Source organism: Ranitomeya variabilis, chromosome 4 (genome assembly GCF_051348905.1).
Source record: "Ranitomeya variabilis isolate aRanVar5 chromosome 4, aRanVar5.hap1, whole genome shotgun sequence".
Taxonomy (NCBI): Eukaryota; Metazoa; Chordata; class Amphibia; order Anura; family Dendrobatidae; genus Ranitomeya; species Ranitomeya variabilis.
This window is the reverse complement of record NC_135235.1, coordinates 248,474,961-248,496,809: the sequence shown is the minus strand read 5'-3', so window position 1 is coordinate 248,496,809 and position 21,849 is coordinate 248,474,961. Positions and strand designations below refer to the sequence as shown.

The 21,849-nt window shown below is 55.7% G+C and overlaps 1 protein-coding gene across 14 annotated transcripts in view; it reads right to left on the bottom strand.

Moving 5' to 3' along the window:
* ARHGAP32 (Rho GTPase activating protein 32) overlaps positions 1-21,849 on the bottom strand; it is a 217,559-nt gene that overhangs the window by 144,168 nt on the left and 51,542 nt on the right. For 6 of the 14 annotated variants that reach the window (XM_077249398.1, XM_077249399.1, XM_077249401.1 and 3 more), the window contains exon 1: positions 2,120-2,374. The exons of 5 other annotated variants lie outside the window; for them this stretch is intronic. In XM_077249398.1, the coding sequence (XP_077105513.1) occupies positions 2,120-2,223 (104 nt within the window). In that variant the 5' untranslated portion in view covers positions 2,224-2,374. Of the gene's footprint in view, positions 1-2,119; positions 2,435-21,849 lie in introns of those variants that run through there. 3 more of the 14 variants (XM_077249404.1, XM_077249405.1, XM_077249410.1) reach the window with 2 other exon arrangements.

Sequence of the window (21,849 nt, the reverse complement as noted above, 5' to 3'; positions counted from 1 at the left end):
CATCATTACACCCATGATATAGAAAATGTTCAGCACAGCCTAAAAGAAGAGGTGCATAGATATAGGTTCCCAAACCTTAATACGTGGAATAGTTACAACTAGCACACTCCAAAGTTTTACTGGAAAAAGGGCCCTCACTCCACTTGCGGTGGATACCGCGTGGCTCTCGTGTCTCTTCCTCTCCCGCTAGCCGGACTGACCTACCATTCAAAACTGTATTCAGTGCAATTTTTCCAGTAAAACTTACATTTTGATGCGAATCAGTTAATTCCTATCGGGGTTCCACTATATATACCATTCATGCTACATTTAGCACACTGATGAAGGTCCACTGCAGACCGAAACGTTTGTGGTTACCGTATGTATATTAAATACCCCCTTTTTTGCATCACATTGGACTGTGCTAGTTTTAACTATTCCATCATTACACCCATGTTTGACCCCCATACTGCTCCTGACCATCATTACACCCATATCTTACCTCCACAATGCCTCCTGACCATATTACACCCATGTCTGACCCTCATACTGACCCCTGACCATCATTACACCAAAGTCTGACCCTCATACTGCCCCACTGACCATTATTACACCCATTTCTGACCCCCACACTGCCCCCAGCCATCATTACACCCATTTCTGACCCCCATACTGCCCCCAACCATCATCACATCTATGTTTGACTTCCATACTGCCCCGACCATAGCTACACCCATGTCTGACCCTCATACTGCCCCCTGATCATCATTACACCCAGAGCTGACCCTCATACTGCCCCTGATCATCATTACACCAAAGTCTAACCCCCATAATGCCTCCTGACCATCATTACACCCATGTCTGACCCTCATTCTGACCCCTGACCATCATTACACCAAAGTCTGACCCTCATACTGCCCCACTGACCGTCATTACACCCATTTCTGACCCCCACACTGCCCCAGCCATCATTACACCCATTTCTGACCCCCATACTGCCCCCAGCCATCATCACACCTATGTTTGACTCCCATAATGTCCCGACCATCGTTACACCCATGTCTGACCCTCATACTGCCCCCAGACATCATTACACCCATTTCTGACCCCCATACTGCTCCCAGCCATCATCACCTCTATGTTTGACTCCCATACTTACCCCCTGACCATAGCTACACCCATGCCTGACCCTCATACTGCCCCCTGATCATTACACCCATTTCTGACCCCCATACTGCCCCCTGAACATCATTACACCCATTTCTGACCCCCATACTGCGCCCTGAACATCATTACACCCATTTCTGACCCCCATACTATACTGCCCCCTGACCATCATTACACCCATATCTGACCTCCATACTGCCCGACCATCATTACACCCATTTCTGACCGCCATACTGCCCCCTCCCTCATCATTACACCCATTTCTGATTCCCATACTGACCCCTGACCATCGTTACACCCATTTCTGACCCCAATACTACCCCCAGTCATCATTACACCCATTTCTGACCCACATACTGCCCCCTGCCCATCATTACACCCATTTCTGACCGCCATACTGCCTCCTCCCTCATCATTACACCCATTTCTGACTCCCATACTGACCCCTGACCATCGTTACACCCATTTCTGACCCCAGCCATCATTACACCCATTTCTGGCCCCGATACTGCCCCCAGCCATCATTACACCCATTTTCGACCCACACACTGCCCCCAGCCATCATTACACCCATATCTGACCCCCATACTGCAGCCTGACCATCATTACACCCATTTCTGACCGCCATACTGCCCCCTCCCTCATCGTTACACCCATTTCTGACCCCAGCCATCATTACACCCATTTTTGACCCCCATACTGCCCCCAGCCGTCATTACACCCCTATCTGACCCTCATTACACCCATTTCCGACACCCCCACACTGCCCCCAGCCATCATTACACCCATATCTGACCCCCATACTGCACCCTGACCATAATTACACCCATTTCTGACCCCCATACTGCCCCATCCCTCATCATTACACAGGTACAGTCCCTGGCTCCCTGCAGTAGAGATCGCGGTGTCCCCCGTCAGGTGCAGACTCCTGGGACTCTATGACTGAGGGGCAGCGCACGTCTCCGGCCCTCACCTCTCCAGCTCCTGCAGGTCCTCGCCTGATGCCATCCTGCCCACCGAGGACGGGGCCGCCTGCAAAGCGGGGAGCGCCAGGAAGGCTCCGGTCCCTCCCTCCATGCTGCCGGCCACTATCCCCCGGGGCCGCTCATGCTGCGCCGCCGTCTGCCGGGCATCCAGGGTCAGGCGCTCAGCTGCTCCCCGCAGGGTCCGGGCGGAGGAGGGTGGGTACCGACGTCTCCAGCCACACACCGAGCACCACGCGTCCACACCGGGCAGCACAGACACGGCGGCGGCCGAGCGGGATCCTGCGCTTTCCTGGCTCTGCCCCTCCGTCACATACCTGCCCACAACGCTGCAAGCCCAGGCAGGCACAGGCGGCTCCCTGCACTAACCCCTCCCGCCGGGATAACAGGGGGCTGCAGCGGAGAGGAGCTCAGTGCACGGGGGGCTGCAGCGGAGAGAAGCTCAGTGTTGGGGGGGCTGCAGGAGAGGAGCTCAGTGCACGGGGGGCTGCAGGACAGAGAGGAGCTCAGTGCACGGGGGGCTGCAGGAGAGAGAGGAGCTCAGTGCACGGGGGGCTGCAGGAGAGAGAGGAGCTCAGTGCACGGGGGGCTGCAGGAGAGAGAGGAGCTCAGTGCACGGGGGGCTGCAGGAGAGAGGAGCTCAGTGCACGGGGGGCTGCAGGAGAGAGGAGCTCAGTGCACGGGGGCTGCAGGAGAGCGAGGAGCTCAGTGCACGGGGGCTGCAGGAGAGCGAGGAGCTCAGTGCACGGGGGGCTGCAGGAGAGAGGAGCTCAGTGCACGGGGGGCTGCAGGAGAGCGAGGAGCTCAGTGCACGGGGGGGGGGGCTGCAGGAGAGAGGAGCTCAGTGCACGGGGGGCTGCAGGAGAGCGAGGAGCTCAGTGCACGGGGGGGGGCTGCAGGAGAGAGGAGCTCAGTGCACGGGGGGGCTGCAGGAGAGAGGAGCTCAGTGCACGGGGCTGCAGGAGAGAGAGGAGCTCAGTGCACGGGGGCTGCAGCGGAGAGAGGAGCTCAGTGCACGGGGCTGCAGGAGAGAGAGGAGCTCAGTGCACGGGGGCTGCAGCGGAGAGAAGCTCAGTGTTGGGGGGGCTGCAGGAGAGGAGCTCAGTGCACGGGGGGGCTGCAGGACAGAGGAGCTCAGTGCACGGGGGCTGCAGGAGAGAGAGGAGCTCAGTGCACGGGGGCTGCAGGAGAGAGAGGAGCTCAGTGCACGGGGGCTGCAGGAGAGAGGAGCTCAGTGCACGGGGGCTGCAGGAGAGGAGCTCAGTGCACGGGGGGGGGCTGCAGGAGAGAGAGGAGCTCAGTGCACGGGGGGGGGGGCTGCAGGAGAGAGGAGCTCAGTGCACGGGGGGCTGCAGGAGAGAGGAGCTCAGTGCACGGGGGCTGCAGGAGAGAGGAGCTCAGTGCACGGGGGGCTGCAGGAGAGAGGAGCTCAGTGCACGGGGGGCTGCAGGAGAGAGAGGAGCTCAGTGCACGGGGGCTGCAGGAGAGAGAGGAGCTCAGTGCACGGGGGCTGCAGGAGAGAGGAGCTCAGTGCACGGGGGGCTGCAGGAGAGAGCAGCTCAGTGCACGGGGGCTGCAGGAGAGACAGGAGCTCAGTGCACGGGGGGGCTGCAGGAGAGAGAGGAGCTCAGTGCACGGGGGGGGGGCTGCAGGAGAGAGGAGCTCAGTGCACGGGGGCTGCAGGAGAGAGGAGCTCAGTGCACGGGGGGGCTGCAGGAGAGAGGAGCTCAGTGCACGGGGGCTGCAGGAGAGAGAGGAGCTCAGTGCACGGGGGGGCTGCAGGAGAGGAGCTCAGTGCACGGGGCTGCAGGAGAGAGGAGCTCAGTGCACGGGGGCTGCAGGAGAGAGAGGAGCTCAGTGCATGGGGGCTGCAGGAGAGAGGAGCTCAGTGCACGGGGGGCTGCAGGAGAGACAAGAGCTCAGTGCACGGGGGGGGGGGGGCTGCAGGACAGAGGAGCTCAGTGCACCGGGGCTGCAGGAGAGACAGGAGCTCAGTGCACGGGGGGCTGCAGGAGAGACAGGAGCTCAGTGCACGGGGGGCTGCAGGAGAGAGAGGAGCTCAGTGCACGGGGGGCTGCAGGAGAGAGGAGCTCAGTGCACGGGGGGCTGCAGGAGAGAGGAGCTCAGTGCACGGGGGCTGCAGGAGAGAGAGGAGCTCAGTGCACGGGGGCTGCAGGAGAGAGGAGCTCAGTGCACGGGGGGCTGCAGGAGAGGAGCTCAGTGCACGGGGGCTGCAGGAGAGAGGAGCTCAGTGCACGGGGGCTGCAGGAGAGAGAGGAGCTCAGTGCACGGGGGGGGGCTGCAGGAGAGGAGCTCAGTGCACGGGGCTGCAGGAGAGAGGAGCTCAGTGCACGGGGGCTGCAGGAGAGAGAGGAGCTCAGTGCATGGGGGCTGCAGGAGAGAGGAGCTCAGTGCACGGGGGGCTGCAGGAGAGACAAGAGCTCAGTGCACGGGGGGGGGGGGGCTGCAGGACAGAGGAGCTCAGTGCACCGGGGCTGCAGGAGAGACAGGAGCTCAGTGCACGGGGGGCTGCAGGAGAGACAGGAGCTCAGTGCACGGGGGGCTGCAGGAGAGAGAGGAGCTCAGTGCACGGGGGGCTGCAGGAGAGAGGAGCTCAGTGCACGGGGGGCTGCAGGAGAGAGGAGCTCAGTGCACGGGGGCTGCAGGAGAGAGAGGAGCTCAGTGCACGGGGGCTGCAGGAGAGAGGAGCTCAGTGCACGGGGGGCTGCAGGAGAGAGGAGCTCAGTGCACGGGGGCTGCAGGAGAGACAGGAGCTCAGTGCACGGGGGGGGGCTGCAGGAGAGGAGCTCAGTGCACGGGGGGGGGCTGCAGGAGAGAGGAGCTCAGTGCACGGGGGCTGCAGGAGAGAGGAGCTCAGTGCACGGGGGGCTGCAGGAGAGAGGAGCTCAGTGCACGGGGGCTGCAGGAGAGAGAGGAGCTCAGTGCACGGGGGGGGGCTGCAGGAGAGGAGCTCAGTGCACGGGGCTGCAGGAGAGAGGAGCTCAGTGCACGGGGGCTGCAGGAGAGAGAGGAGCTCAGTGCATGGGGGCTGCAGGAGAGAGGAGCTCAGTGCACGGGGGGCTGCAGGAGAGACAAGAGCTCAGTGCACGGGGGGGGGGCTGCAGGACAGAGGAGCTCAGTGCACCGGGGCTGCAGGAGAGACAGGAGCTCAGTGCACGGGGGGCTGCAGGAGAGAGGAGCTCAGTGCACGGGGGCTGCAGGAGAGACAGGAGCTCAGTGCACGGGGGGCTGCAGGAGAGAGAGGAGCTCAGTGCAGGGGGGGCTGCAGGAGAGAGGAGCTCAGTGCACGGGGGCTGCAGGAGAGAGAGGAGCTCTGCACGGGGGCTGCAGGAGAGAGAGGAGCTCAGTGCACGGGGGCTGCAGGAGAGAGGAGCTCAGTGCACGGGGGCTGCAGAAGAGAGAGGAGCTCTGCACGGGGGCTGCAGGAGAGAGAGGAGCTCAGTGCACGGGGGGGCTGCAGGAGAGAGGAGCTCAGTGCACGGGGGGCTGCAGGAGAGAGGAGCTCAGTGCACGGGGGCTGCAGGAGAGCGAGGAGCTCAGTGCACGGGGGGCTGCAGGAGAGAAAGGAGCTCAGTGCAGGGGGGCTGCAGGAGACACAGGAGCTCAGTGCACGGGGGCTGCAGGAGAGGCAGGAGCTCAGTGCACGGGGGCTGCAGGAGAGACAGGAGCTCAGTGCATGGGGGGGGGCTGCAGGACAGAGGAGCTCAGTGCACCGGGGGGGGCTGCAGGACAGAGGAGCTCAGTGCACGGGGGCTGCAGGACAGAGGAGCTCAGTGCACGGGGGCTGCAGGAGAGCGAGGAGCTCAGTGCACGGGGGCTGCAGGAGAGAGGAGCTCAGTGCACGGGGGCTGCAGGAGAGCGAGGAGCTCAGTGCACGGGGGGGCTGCAGGAGAGAGGAGCTCAGTGCACGGGGGGCTGCAGGAGAGCGAGGAGCTCAGTGCATGGGGGGGGCTGCAGGAGAGAGAGGAGCTCAGTGCACGGGGGCTGCAGGAGAGAGGAGCTCAGTGCACGGGGGCTGCAGGAGAGCGAGGAGCTCAGTGCACGGGGGGGCTGCAGGAGAGAGAGGAGCTCAGTGCACGGGGGGCTGCAGGAGAGCGAGGAGCTCAGTGCACGGGGGGCTGCAGGAGAGAGGAGCTCAGTGCAAGGGGGCTGCAGGAGAGCGAGGAGCTCAGTGCACGGGGGGGCTGCAGGAGCTCAGTGCACGGGGGGGCTGCAGGAGAGCGAGGAGCTCAGTGCACGGGGGGGCTGCAGGAGAGAGAGGAGCTCAGTGCACGGGGGCTGCAGGAGAGAGAGGAGCTCAGTGCACGGGGGCTGCAGGAGAGGAGCTCAGTGCACGGGGGGCTGCAGGAGAGAGGAGCTCAGTGCACGGGGGCTGCAGGAGAGGAGCTCAGTGCACGGGGGCTGCAGGAGAGAGAGGAGCTCAGTGCACGGGGGCTGCAGGAGAGACAGGAGCTCAGTGCACGGGGGCTGCAGGAGAGAGGAGCTCAGTGCACGGGGGCTGCAGGAGAGGAGCTCAGTGCACGGGGGCTGCAGGAGAGCGAGGAGCTCAGTGCACGGGGGCTGCAGGAGAGCGAGGAGCTCAGTGCACGGGGGCTGCAGGAGAGAGGAGCTCAGTGCACGGGGGCTGCAGGAGAGAGGAGCTCAGTGCACGGGGGGCTGCAGGAGAGAGGAGCTCAGTGCACGGGGGCTGCAGGAGAGCGAGGAGCTCAGTGCATGGGGGCTGCAGGAGAGAGAGGAGCTCAGTGCACGGGGGCTGCAGGAGAGAGAGGAGCTCAGTGCACGGGGGCTGCAGGAGAGAGAGGAGCTCAGTGCACGGGGGCTGCAGGAGAGACAAGCTCAGTGCATGGGGGGCTGCAGGAGAGAGAGGAGCTCAGTGCACGGGGGCTGCAGGAGAGAGGAGCTCAGTATATGGGGGGCTGCAGGACAGAGGAGCTCAGTGCACGGGGGCTGCAGGAGAGCGAGGAGCTCAGTGCACGGGGGCTGCAGGAGAGAGGAGCTCAGTGCACGGGGGCTGCAGGAGAGAGGAGCTCAGTGCACGGGGGCTGCAGGAGAGAGAGGAGCTCAGTGCACGGGGGGGCTGCAGGAGAGAGAGGAGCTCAGTGCACGGGGGGGGGCTGCAGGAGAGCGAGGAGCTCAGTGCACGGGGGGCTGCAGGAGAGCGAGGAGCTCAGTGCACGGGGGGGCTGCAGGAGAGAGAGGAGCTCAGTGCACGGGGGCTGCAGGAGAGCGAGGAGCTCAGTGCACGGGGGGCTGCAGGAGAGCGAGGAGCTCAGTGCACGGGGGGCTGGAGAGGAGCTCAGTGCACGGGGGCTGCAGGAGAGCGAGGAGCTCAGTGCACGGGGGGGGGCTGCAGGAGAGAGAGGAGCTCAGTGCACGGGGGCTGCAGGAGAGAGGAGCTCAGTGCACGGGGGCTGCAGGAGAGAGGAGCTCAGTGCACGGGGGGCTGCAGGAGAGAGGAGCTTAGTGCACGGGGGGCTGCAGGAGAGAGGAGCTCAGTGCACGGGGGCTGCAGGAGAGGAGCTCAGTGCACGGGGGGGGCTGCAGGAGAGAGAGGAGCTCAGTGCACGGGGGGGGCTGCAGGAGAGAGGAGCTCAGTGCACGGGGGGCTGCAGGAGAGAGGAGCTCAGTGCACGGGGGGCTGCAGGAGAGAGGAGCTCAGTGCACGGGGGGCTGCAGGAGAGAGGAGCTTAGTGCACGGGGGGCTGCAGGAGAGAGGAGCTCAGTGCACGGGGGCTGCAGGAGAGAGGAGCTCAGTGCACTGGGGCTGCAGGAGAGAGAGGAGCTCAGTGCACGGGGGGCTGCAGGAGAGAGGAGCTCAGTATATGGGGGGCTGCAGGAGAGAGGAGCTCAGTGCACGGGGGGCTGCAGGAGAGAGAGGAGCCCAGTGCACGGGGGCTGCAGGAGAGAGGAGCTCAGTGCACGGGGGGGGCTGCAGGAGAGAGAAGAGCTCAGTGCACGGGGGCTGCAGGAGAGCGAGGAGCTCAGTGCACGGGGGCTGCAGGAGAGCAAGGAGCTCAGTGCACGGGGGGGGGGGCTGCAGGAGAGAGAGGAGCTCAGTGCACGGGGGGCTACAGGAGAGAGGAGCTCAGTGCACGGGGGCTGCAGGAGAGAGGAGCTCAGTGCACGGGGGTGCATGATAGGAGCGAGCGGCAGCTTCAGAATAATCCCCGTCCCCCTTATATGATCCATAAGACGCCTATGATCAAATTATAATCTTGCAATGATCACACATCTTCCAGTGCACGGCCTGGCCTTCCAGTGCATGGTGTAGTATCCAGCGATTGTGGCTGGTCAATCACCAGGAAGGCCATTGTACACTTCACAAGAGACCTTCACTGATAAGATACTGCAGAGCCTCCACAACTGAGATGGCTGATAACAGGGAAAAATAGCATAGATGATTAATAATAATAATAATTTTTATTTATATAGCGCCAACATATTCCGCAGCGCTTTACAACTTATAGAGAGGACTTGGACAGACAATAGACATTACAGCATAACAGAAATCACAGTTCAAAACAGATACCAGGAGGAATGAGGGCCCTGCTGCTCGCAAGCTTACAAACTATGAGGAAAAGGGGAGACACGAGAGGTGGATAGTAACAATTGCTTTAGTTATTTGGACCAGCCATAGTGTAAGGCTCGGGTGTTCATGTAAAGCTGCATGAACCAGTTAACTGCCTAAGTATATAGCAGTACAAACACAGAGGGCTATTAACTGCATAAAGTGTATGAGAACACGATGCAAGGAACCTGATTATGTGTTTTGTTTTTTCTATTTTTAATAGGCCACACAGGGATAGTTAGGTTAATGCGTTGAGGCGGTAGGCCAGTCTGAACAAATGCGTTTTTAGGGCACGCTTAAAACTGTGGGGATTAATCGTATTAACCTAGGTAGTGCATTCCAAAGAATCGGCGCATCACGTGTAAAGTCTTGGAGACGGGAGTGGGAGGTTCTGATTATGGAGGATGCTAACCTGAGGTCATTAGCGGAGCGGAGGGCACGGGTAGGGTGGTAGACTGAGACCAGAGAGGAGATGTAGGGTGGTGCTGAGCCATGGAGTGCTTTGTGGATGAGGGTAGTAGTTTTGTACTGGATTCTGGAGTGGATGGGTAGCCAGTGTAATGACTGGCACAAGGTAGAGGCATCGGTGTAACGGTTGGTGAGGAATATGATCCTGGCAGCAGCATTCAGGACAGATTGGAGCGGGGAGAGTGGTAAGAGGGAGGCCGATTAGTAGAGAGTTACAATAGTCCAGACGAGAATGAATAAGAGAAACAGTAAGAGTTTTTGCAGAGTCAAAAGTAAGAAAAGGGCAAATTCTAGAAATGTTTTTGAGATGCAGATAAGAAGAGCGAGACAGTGATCGGATGTGGGGGGTGAATGAAAGCTCGGAATCAAGGATGACCCCAAGGCAGCGGGCATGTTGTTTTGGAGTAATGATTGAAACCGCACACAGAGATGGCAATGTCAGGCAAAGGTAGGATAGTAGAGGGAGAGAACACGAGGAGTTCAGTTTTTGACAGGTTCAGTTTCAGATAGAGGGAGGACATGATGTTAGAGACAGCAGTAAGACAATCACTGGTGTTTTCTAAGAAGGTCGGAGTGAAAGCAGGAGAAGAGGTGTATAATTGGGTGTCATCAGCATAGAGATGGTACTGGAACCCAAATCTACTGATTGTTTGTCCAATAGGGGCAGTATACAAAGAGAAGAGGAGGGGGCCTAGGACTGATCCTTGAGGAACCCCAACAGTAAGGGGAAGGTGAGAGGAGGAGGAACCAGCAAAACATACAGTGAAGGATCGGTCAGAGAGATAGGAGGAGAACCAAGAGAGAACGGTGTCCTTGATGCCGATGGAGCGGAGCATAGTGAGGAGGAGCTGATGATCCACAGTGTCGAATGCTGCGGAAAGATCCAATAGAATTAGCATGGAGTAGTGACCATTAGATTTAGCTGTTAGTAGGTCATTAGAGACTTTAGTGAGGGCAGTTTCAGTAGAGTGTAAAGAGCGGAAGCCAGATTGAAGAGGGTCGAGAAGAGAGTTATCTGAGAGATAGCGGGTAAGACGGGAGTGGACCAGGCGTTCCAGGAGTTTAGAGATGAAGGGAAGATTAGAGACAGGTCTATAATTAACGGCACAGTTTTGGTCGAGGGAGGGTTTTTTAAGTAATGGATGTATGATGGCATGCTTAAATAAGGAGGGAAAAATACCGGAAGTGAGGGAAAGGTTGAATATTTTTGTTATGTGAGAGGTGACAGCCGGGGAAAGGGACTGGAGGAGATGTGACGGAATGGGGTCACTGGTGCAAGTGGTAGGGCGAGAAGATGCAAGGAGCCTGCTTACTTCTTCTTCAGTAACTGGTTCAAAGTCAGAGAGTGAACTAGATGCAGTGGGGGAGGGAAGACAGTGCCTGGTATGAAGAGATTGGGAGATGATTTCCTGTCGAATGTGGTCAATTTTTTCTTTGAAGTAATTGGCCAGATCGTCAGCGCGGAGATCTGTGGTTGGGGCCTGCTCTCTTGGGTTGAGTAGGGACTGGAAAGTGTCGAAGAGACGTTTAGGGTTATTGGACAGTGAGGTGATGAGGGTGTTGAAATAGGTTTGTTTGGAGAGGTGAAGGGCAGAGTTGTATGTTTTTAGCATGAACTTAAAATGGATGAAATCTTCGGGTAGATTAGATTTTCTCCACAGACGTTCGTCGCACCTGGAGCATCGCTGCAGGAAGCGTGTTTGCAGCGTGTGCCACGGTTGTCGCCGTCTGTGTCGAGTTGCTCTATGTATAGGAGGAGCAGCTTCATCCAGGGCACTTTGCAGGGTTTCATTGTAATGGTTCAGAGCAGAATCAGGACATGAGATAGAGGAGATTGGGGCCAATGAGGACGGCAAGTTCTTCATAAGTTTCTGGGTGTTAATGGCCTGTATGTTTCTATAAGTGTGGAAAGTGGGGGTGACCTGAGCGGGATGGCAGTTCTTGATAGAGAATGAAAGAAGGTTGTGGTCAGAGAGCGGGAGAGGGGTGTTTGTGAAATCATCCACTGAGCAAAGTCGGGAGAAGACCAAGTCAAGGGAGTTTCCATCTTCATGCGAAGGAGAGTTAGTATGCTGCGAGAGGCCGAAAGAGGAGGTTAGAGATAAAAGGTGAGAAGCAGACGGGGAAAGGGGAGAAGCAATGGGGATGTTGAAATCACCCATGATAAGGGTGGGGGTGTCACAGGAGAGAAAGCGTGGAAGCCAGGTGGCAAAGTGATCCAGGAACTGATGAGAGGGGCCAGGAGGACGATACACCACCGCCACTCGCATGGAGAAGGGGACGTAGAGTCTGACAGCATGGACCTCAAAGGAAGGGAATACAAGTGAGGGTACTTGGGGGATAACTTGGAAGGTACATTTGGGTGAAAGGAGCAGCCCAACGGCTCCACCTGCTCTGTTGTCTGATCTTGGGGTATGAGAAAAGTGTAGCCCACCATAGGAGAGAGCAGCAGCAGCGGTTGTGTCTGACTGCTGGATCCAGGTTTCAGTAAGAGCCAGGAGATTAAGAGCCTTAGAAAGGAAGTAATCATGGGTGAAGGAGAGTTTATTACACACATAGAGCGAGAATTCCAAAGAGCACAATTGAAAGAGACAGAAGGCATGCAGGGAATATTAATAAGGTTAGAGGGGTTTCTGGGTGTAGCAATTGGGAGGTTTGACTGGCTATAACATGGGGGGCCGGGGTTTGGAGAGATGTCTCCAGCGACTAGGAGAAGGAGGATAGAAAGAGTGAGCAGATGGTTAAGTGATTTGTGAGAGCGTCTTTTGTGTTGGATGGTGGGACTGAATGGATCTGCGCTGTTAAGCAATGTGAACAGAGCATGAGTGCTATACATAGGAGAGGCAAGGACAGAGGGGCCGATATGGATGGAGTTTAAAGAGTTTATGCAAGGGCGGTGAGTGAATGCTGCAGCCAGGATATAGATTATACAGATACATATGGTGTATATTTGTTCTGTTTCAAGTGAATAGGGAGTAGGTTTAGATTGTCTTACCTGTCTCCTGCCCAACTGCCATGTTATAACTGCGTCATACTTTGAAAAAAAAGTACACGAATAATAGTGCACGAATGAATGCATCCCCAAGCTATGTCTACATTTATAGAAGGCTAGCTCTTAGATCTCACTTTTTTTTTTTTTTTTTTTTTTTTTGGAAAAGGGTGTTTCTCCCCCTCTTGTTACCAATCAATCTAACTCAGTTGAGACAGCAGGACACAATAAATGTAGTGATCAGATAAACAAATGTCCAGGTCTGCATGGATCATAAACCCCTTTGAAAAAGTTATGTGATCTCTCTACATAGGGACAAGCAAAAGTGAGTTAAATATCTATAAACACAAACAAATGCATAATAACATGACTAACATATATAGCTATATGCAGGATTCAATGCCGAAGATAGAATGAATCAGATACGATTACGGTCACATGTAAATACCCCTCGTATGAAAGAGGTCCGACATGAGAAACCTGCAGGGAAATGTTATTACATGGCAGCCACTCTGATAATAACGGACTGTGCAATACAAAGCAGCTCAGCGTCAGTAAATCTTCGCTCTGGATCTTGGGGGCCAGGGATGGGTCCCCGCTACTAGATCATAGAGAGCAGTTATCGCCACGCTACATCCGCCCAAGTGCAGGACGATGGTAAGATTCTGGCCGAACAAGTCCAGTAATGTGATTTTACCCTGGTGGCAGGATGGAGACGGGTGGCGTGACCCTCAGAGATGTGATCTATGCATTACGTACCGGTTAGGCTGGATCCAGCCAGATCAGTGGCCTCTGGGATCAGATCAGGCAGTGACCCGATCATGTGATCGTTATGGAGGGGTCCAAGCTGTGATCTGGGATCAGTCCCGTAGTGATCAGATCAGGCCGTGACTCAATCATGTGGTCGTTATGAAGGGGTCCAGGCTGTGATCTGGGATCAGTCGTAGTGATCGGATCAGGCCGTGACTCAATCATGTGGTTGTTATGGAGGGGTCCAGGCTGTGATCCGTGCTGACAGTACAGATCTACACTGACACTCAGGACGACGGGGAGCGGCAGCCTCTGTACAAATTACACCTCCATTTACGTTCATTTCAGAGCAATTTACTTGTATTAAATCTAAGTGGCAATTGTCTTCCACCCGGCCGGGTTCAGCGGGCGGCCCAGGACATGTCGGACACCAGGGCGAGGCGGTGAAACCATAATAGACTACATGCAGGAGGAATATTAACATTTCTGTGCTGATCACCCCTGTTCTCCAGAGCGCCCCCTACAGGCAGGACAGTGATGTTGCCTAGGGCAGCACTACCTGAAATCTGCAGCCTGAGCTGCTGGGGTGTGGAGGGCACATACGAGTACGGTCACCGAGGCGGTGGGGCCACAGGATTCTCTGGGGGCGTCTTAAGCTGCTCTGCATAGATATCAAGGAGTGACGCACAGGACCATAAAAAGCCCCATCTCTGGAGTCGGATGCAGATAGTAAAGAAAAAATTAAACCCGGAATAATCAAGGGAGGAGCGGGAATAAAATAAGAGCAAAAACTGGCAGATTTGTCTCTGGGATGAGCACCGAGATGCACAAGAGGAGGATGAGCGGCTGGGAGAAGCCCCAATATCCTCTGCTTATGTTACCGGGAGCCGAGACACGAGGAGATGGAGCGGAATCAACGACCATCTCTATGGGAAGACCACCCAGCTTTCCCAGAAACCGATACAAGTGATGGACAGAAGACATCCGAGAATGATAGGGGACCCTCCATCGGTGCAGGAGGGAGATGGTGGCGGGTCCGTCTACTGATCGCTTATGGAAGAAAGCTGCAGTGTGCAGGTAAGGGATGAGCCCCGACATGTGAGACCACTTATCCCACCTGATGTGGCTTTCATACAGATAGAAATGAGAACTCAGACACTCCGCTGGCCTGCAACAGCTCGCGAGCCTGCGACACCACCACCGCCAGCCTGCGACAACCCTCCAGCCTGCGACACAACCACCGCCAGCCTGCGGCAACCCTCCAACCTGTGACACCCCGCCAGCCTGCGACCCCACCACCGCCATCCTGTGACACCCCGCCACCCTGCAACAACCCTCCAGCCTATGACACCCCGCCAGCCTGCAACACCACCACCGCCGGCCTGTGACACCTCCACCGCCAGCCTGTGACACCACCACCGCCAGCCTGCGACACCACCACTGCCAGCCTGCGACAACACTCCAACCTGTGACACCCCGCCAGCCTGCGACACAACCATCGCCAGCCTGCAACAACCCTCCAACCTGTGACACCCCGCCAGCCTGCGACCCCACCATTGCCAGCCTGCAACAACCCTCCAGCCTGTGACACCACCACCAGAGCTAAACAGAGGAAGATGAACATCTCTGTACCTCGCTACAACCTGGAAGAGGTGACTTGGGTTTCTCGCCACCGTCTAGGGCGAGGCACGACACGTCTATAGTGGGCGCCACACGAGGACCCTACCGCTGTCCACCACTGACCATGCACAGCTGATCAGATAACTGCAGGAAGGCGTACTGGAGGCAGGCAAGAGCACAGCGACACCGCGTCCTACACATATAGTAACACCACGGATGAGACGTCTCCGCCGTTCATTACAACCTGGAATGGATTTAATGAGCAAAAAAAAAACGTGAAAGATGAAGAACGAGTGAAAGCAGCTGCACAGTCAGCCTGGAAATATGAGGCTGCTGATTCATCCGCAAATCCATCGCACCCCACCGGACACCCACGGCCTAATGAAGCGTCAGCCCTGGCATCCTCCGGCACCAAACAGCCCGTTACTATGACGATGTCAATATCTGTGTGGGCTCTGGCGACAAAACGAGGATCGGGGCAAAATGAGCCCAACAGGTGGACGAGTGCGGCCCAAGTACAGGGGACATGTCAGATCAGGAAGGTTACAGCCAGCACTGGTGCAAGCAGGCAGCCGCCCAGGGGCCCAGGAGGAACGGGGCCACACAGAACGGGATGCACCACGGTCAGCTACCTGACTGCAAAGGGCCCAAGGCTGTGTCCCCCGCATTACACCCACCTGTCACCGGGGGAGGGGCACCGGCAAGTCTCAGGCATATCCCAATTACTAACTAGTGATGACAACTTCTACACATCACTCCCATCATGCATCACTCCCATTATGCATCACTCCCATCATGCATCACTCCCATCATGCATCGCTCAAATCATCCACATACCATCTTGTATCACTCCCATCATGCATCGCTCAAATCATCCACATGCCATCATGTATCACTCCCATCATAAAAGACGAGAATGTCCAGCTTCACCGAATCCATAAAAGAGAGTTTTCTTTATTCACAAACTTTAAACATAGAGGATACAGACTTCAGCACAAACCATATGGGTAAGAATCTCAACGTGTGTCTGGAGACTAAGCTCCCTTAATCATGACAGCATCGCTCGAATCATCCACATCCCATCATGCATCGCTCAAATCATCCACATCCCATCATGCATAGCTCAAATCATCCACATCCGATCAAGTATCATTTCCATCATGCAGAGCTCGAATCATCCACATCCCCTCATGTATCACTCCCATCATGCATCGCTCGAATCATCCACATCCCAACATCCACATCCCATCATGCATCGCTCGAATCATCCACATCCCATCATGCATCGCTTGAATCATTCACATCCCATCATGCATCACTCGAATTATCCACATCCCATAATGCATTACATCCCATCAAGTATCATTCCCATCATGCATCGCTCGAATCATCCACATCCCCTCATGTATCACTCCCATCATGCATCGCTCGAATCATCCACATCCCAACATCCACATCCCATCATGCATCGCTCCAATCATCCACATCCCATCATGCATCGCCTGAATCATCCACATCCATCATGCATCGCTCGAATCATCCACATCCCAACATGTATCACTCCCATTATCCCCGTTCTTAGGTGATCTCCCCATCACTCCCATCATTCATGCTTGTATTAATAAATGGCACAATGTCTGACATCCATCATGTTTTAGAGGTGACACTAACATAGGCAAGTACATAGAGCCTTCTATTAAACATTGTCAAAAAGCAGTTCTACTACAGGGCCGAGAGCACAGCGCAGAGATACTACAGGGCCGAGAGCACAGCATAGAGATACTACAGGTCCGAGAGCACAGCCCAGAGATACTACAGGGGTGAGAGCACAGCGCAGAGATACTACAGGGGTGAGAGCACAGCGCAGAGATACTACAGGGCCGAAAGCACAGCGCAGAGATACTACAAGGCCGAGAGCACAGCGCAGAGATACTACAAGGCCGAGAGCACAGCGCAGAGATACTACAGGGCCGATAGCACAGCGCAGAGATACTACAGGGGTGAGAGCACAGCGCAGAGATACTACAGGGCCGAAAGCACAGCGCAGAGATACTACAGGGGTGAGAGCACAGAGATACTACAGGGCCGAGAAGCACAGCGCAGAGATACTACAGGCGTGAGAACACAGCGCAGAGATACTACAGGGCCGAGAGCACAGCGCAGAGATACTACAGGGCCGAGAGCACAGCGCAGAGATACTACAAAGCCGAGAGCACAGCGCAGAGATACTACAGGGCCGAGAGCACAGCGCAGAGATACTACAAAGCCGAGAGCACAGCGCAGAGATACTACAGGGCCGAGAGCACAGCGCAGAGATACTACAGGGGTGAGAGCACAGAGATACTACAGGGCCGAGAAGCACAGCGCAGAGATACTACAGGCGTGAGAACACAGCGCAGAGATACTACATGGCCCAGAGCACAACGCACAGATACTACAGGGCCGAGAGCACAGCGCAGAGATACTACAAAGCCGAGAGCACAGCGCAGAGATACTACAGGGCCGAGAGCACAGCGCAGAGATACTACAAAGCCGAGAGCACAGCGCAGAGATACTACAGGGCCGAGAGCACAGCGCAGAGATACTACAGGGCCCAGAGCACAGCGCAGAGATACTACAGGGCTGAGAGCACAGCGCAGAGGTACTACAGGGCCGAGAGCACAGCGCAGAGATACTACAGGGGTGAGAGCACAGCGCAGAGATACTACAGGGGTGAGAGCACAGCGCAGAGATACTACAGGGCCCAGAGCACAGCGCAGAGATACTACTGGGCCCAGAGCACAGCACAGAGATACTACTTGGCCCAGAGCACAGCGCAGAGATACTACAGGGCCGAGCGCAAAGCGCAGAGATACTACAGGGCCGAGAGCACAGCGCAGAGACACTACAGGGCAGAGAGCACAGCGCAGAGATACTACAGGGCCGAGAGCACAGCGCAGAGTTACTACAGGGGTGAGAACACAGCACAAAGATACTACAGGGCTGAGAACACAGCACAGAGATACTACAGGGGTGAGAGCACAGCGCAGATATACTACAGGGGTGAGAGCACAGCGCAGAGATACTACAGGGGTGAGAGCACAGCGCAGAGATACTACAGAGCCGAGAACACAGCGCAGAGATACTACAGGGGTGAGAACACAGCGCAGAGATACTACAGGGCCGAGAGCACAGTGCAGAGATACTACTTGGCCCAGAGCACAGCGCAGAGATACTACTTGGCCCAGAGCACAGCACAAAGATACTACAGGGCTGAGAACACAGCGCAGAGATACTACAGGGGTGAGAACACAGCACAGAGATACTATAGGGGTGAGAGCACAGTGCAGAGATACTACAGGGGTGAGAACACAGCTCAGAGATACTACAGGGGTGAGAGCACAGCGCAGAGATACTACAGGGGTGAGAGCACAGCGCAGAGATACTACAGAGCCGAGAACACAGCGCAGAGATACTACAGGGGTGAGAACACAGCGCAGAGATACTACAGAGCCGAGAGCACAGCGCAGAGATACTACAGGGGTGAGAACAGCGCAGAGATACTACAGGGGTGAGAGCACAGTGCAGAGATACTACAAGGGTGAGAACACAGCACAGAGATACTACAGGGGTGAGAACAGCGCAGAGATACTACAGGGGTGAGAGCACAGCGCAAAGATACTACAGGGGTGAGAGCACAGCGCAGAGATACTACAGAGCCGAGAACACAGCGCAGAGATACTACAGGGGTGAGAACACAGCGCAGAGATACTACAGGGCCGAGAGCACAGCGCAGAGATACTACAAGGGTGAGAACACAGCACAGAGATACTACAGGGGTGAGAACAGCGCAGAGATACTACAGGGGTGAGAGCACAGCGCAAAGATACTACAGGGGTGAGAGCACAGCGCAGAGATACTACAGAGCCGAGAACACAGCGCAGAGATACTACAGGGGTGAGAACACAGCGCAGAGATACTACAGGGCCGAGAGCACAGCGCAGAGATACTACAGGGGTGAGAACACAGCGCAGAGATACTACAGGACCAAGAACACACCACACATGGTACAAGATCCACAAGGTGACGGGTGGCTGTGCGCGTCATACACATTCTGCTTCTATGTGTTACCGTATCACGGACAGACACATGGAGAGACTGGCAATGATTTATTTGTCTTATTGTTGCTGCATGTTAAAAAAAAAACAAAAAACAAAATGATACTTAAAAAAGATAATAAAAAAAAAGCGTCTCATCTCCCGACTGCCGGCAGGGACGGTCCAGACACAATGATTTATCAGATCATCACACGCAGCGCATCTGCACGTCACCAGGATCGGAGACAGTGTCCCATGAATTAATCCATCCTGATCTGTTCCTCTGCTGCACTTGGATGAAGCTGCGGAGAACGGGCACGAGATGATGAGAATCCTAATAATTGTTGACAGGAAAACGAGGAGATGCTAAAATAATGAAAACAAAGGCGGATGTGACAGGAAATCGAGGGAGAGCCTTGTTTCTGGCAAGATAATAAGACGTCAAGACGGAGATAGAAAATCTGTGGCGTCAGCAGCGAGAAGAAAGGTGTCAGATGGGAGCGATCACGGTCATTGGCCCGGAGAGCGGATCTGCAGACAGCGGATCTCCTGACCACTCAGGGGATGCGCCCAACTCTAATACTACGAATCCTTGGCAATATCATGCCTGCTCTGGAGTGGCCATGGTAGCATATGTGTCACGGTCATTGCTCACTCTGTTCCCTTGTCCAGGGGTCAAATGACAAGGCCAAGCACAAAACTGGTGGATTGTTGAGGATTCTATGGCAACCCCAGAGGAAGCACAACATTTACACTGACAGCAGCTCTGATTGGAGGATGAAGAAAAAAAGATGAGTAACACTTCATCCTATGTCATGGGGTTCACATTCACTCCACTCTCCAACACGCAGATCTCTGCAATTCCGAGTCTCACCGACGAGCAAATCTCACAGAAATCAAAAAGTGCGCGAAGCCTCATGATCGTGTTAACACATGTCTGCGATATTCAGGATTCCCATAAAGGAAAAACAACAGTTCAGCAGCGACTTTAGAGGAGCTCTCATTACATCACATCCACACAGAAATTATACATAAAAAGATATATGTATGTACACAGTGACTGCACCAGCAGAATAATGAGAAGCTCTGGAGTATAATACAGGATGTAACTCAGGATTAGTAATGAAATGTATTTACACAGTGACTGCACCAGCAGAATAGTGAGAAGCTCTGGAGTATAATACAGGATGTAACTCAGGATTAGTAATGTATTTACACAGTGACTGCACCAGCAGGAGAGTGGGTGCAGCTCTGCTCAGTTGCTGCTCATTGTGCTAATTGTGGGTGTGGTCGCCACTGAACCTGCTGTGTGCTCCTGAGCTCCTGGGAACCACCACCTCTCCACCCGGGGACCTGCTCTCTCTCTCTTACCCAGGGAGTGAGTGGGTTTCCTGGGATGATTGAAGGAGCCAAGTCCCAGGCTACTGCTTCCCGGACCAGGCTGGCGGGGGCAGAAGGAACCAGCAACCAGCCTGCACATCAGAGGATTCGGGGGTAAGACGCTGCACCACGAGTCGCAACAATGTGGCTCCTACTCCCCCCAGGTCTGCAACGACCCAGAGAAGCCGCAAGGCTTCCAACATGGAGGAGAAGCCTGCTAGCGTGCAAGATGGCGGTCCTTCCGGAGGAAAGCTGAGTGCTCCCGAAGGCGAGGCCGACCTCACTGAGGAGGGTTGGACGCTGCAGAGACCCCGGGAGTCTGTCCACCTATGCCTCCCGGGTCATGAGCCACCTCCGTGAGTATGAAGAGGCGAGTAAGACCCTGAGGAGGCTTCGGGAGGATCTGCGCTGCACAAGCAACAAAGCTGCAGGTTCCTCCAAACCGAGGAAGAATCAGCTCCAGGCGGAGGTAAGGAGACTGAAAGTTGAGATCAATGAGCTTGAAATCAGAAAAGCTTTCATCAAAGAAAAAAGTGTACCATTTAAAGAAAAGCTTATAAATGAAGACCGATTCAGAGAAATGGCTGATAACAGAGAGCAAAGGCAGATAGGGCTGCAACCTGAGAGCCAGGTGAATGATGATGATGAGGAGGTTGACCAGCAGAAAGCCCCACCTGGCAGCCTGCTTAGTCACAGGCCACGTGCAGCGAGGTCCCTGCAGGACAGGCGACAATGACATCTCGTCGCAGTTCTGCTGGCTCTGGGGAGGACAGTGACAACATCGGTCAGGGAGGGGCACTAATGGCAGAGATCAAGCTTCTGCAGTCCCCAGTGTGCCTTCAGAACTTCCATCTTGTTGATGATTTACCAGAGGAGGCACCTGGGGGCCAGAAGAAAAAGTCAAAGACCACCAAGTCAAAGCAGCAGGAAGCGGTAAGCTATGTGTATGCCCCCCTCCCTGTACCCCCTGAGTGGGCTACAGGGTCAGCTCGCTGTATAAGCCTTGTTGCCCAGCCCAGCCCGGTTTCTGCTGTGGATCCGGTGCAAAGGCGTGGGGAGATTACAAAGCAACGCAATGAGGCGCAGAGCTCCGTCTCTAATAATAATCTTTATTTTTATATAGCGCTAACATATTCCGCAGCGCTTTACAGTTTGCACACATTATCATCACAGCCCCCGATGGGGCTCACAATCTAAATACCCTAACAGTAGGTCTTTGGAATGTGGGAGGAAACCGGAGTGCCCGGAGGAAACCCACGCAAACACGGAGAGAACATACAAACTCTTTGCAGATGTTGCCCTTGGTGGGGTTTGAACCCAGGACTCCAGCGCTGCAAGGCTGCAGTGCTAACCACTGCGCCACCGTGCCACGCTTGTAGTAGCAGGGACGTAGCAGCAGGTGCATCAGCCGAGAGGCTGGACAGTGAGGGCGGCTCGGCGGCGGGCGAACGGTCAGGCCACGATACTGTGGTCCGCTCCTCAGTGGGAGGGAGGAGCGGCCCGGAGTCGGGGGCAGCTTCGGTAGCCTCGGTGCCCCTGAATACTGTTGCCGCCGATCACTTAGTTGAGGAGCGGCGGCAGTGTGAGGGGGTTACCGGGGCTGGGAGTTCCGGTCCTCTCAAAGTCCTATTTTGTGTTGGTGCCGCTGGTCAACAAGATCCTGATGCTAAGGATCAGCGGTGCCTCACAGCAGCTAAAGATCAACGACACCTGGTAGCAACCATGAAGCAGCAGAAAATATGAACTGATGATGCGGAGGGCACACATAAAACCAGGGGTGAGGTCACCTCCAGTTCTGTGGAGGAGACTCAGCCCCTTGTGCTTGATGATGCGGAGGCCAAAGTATCA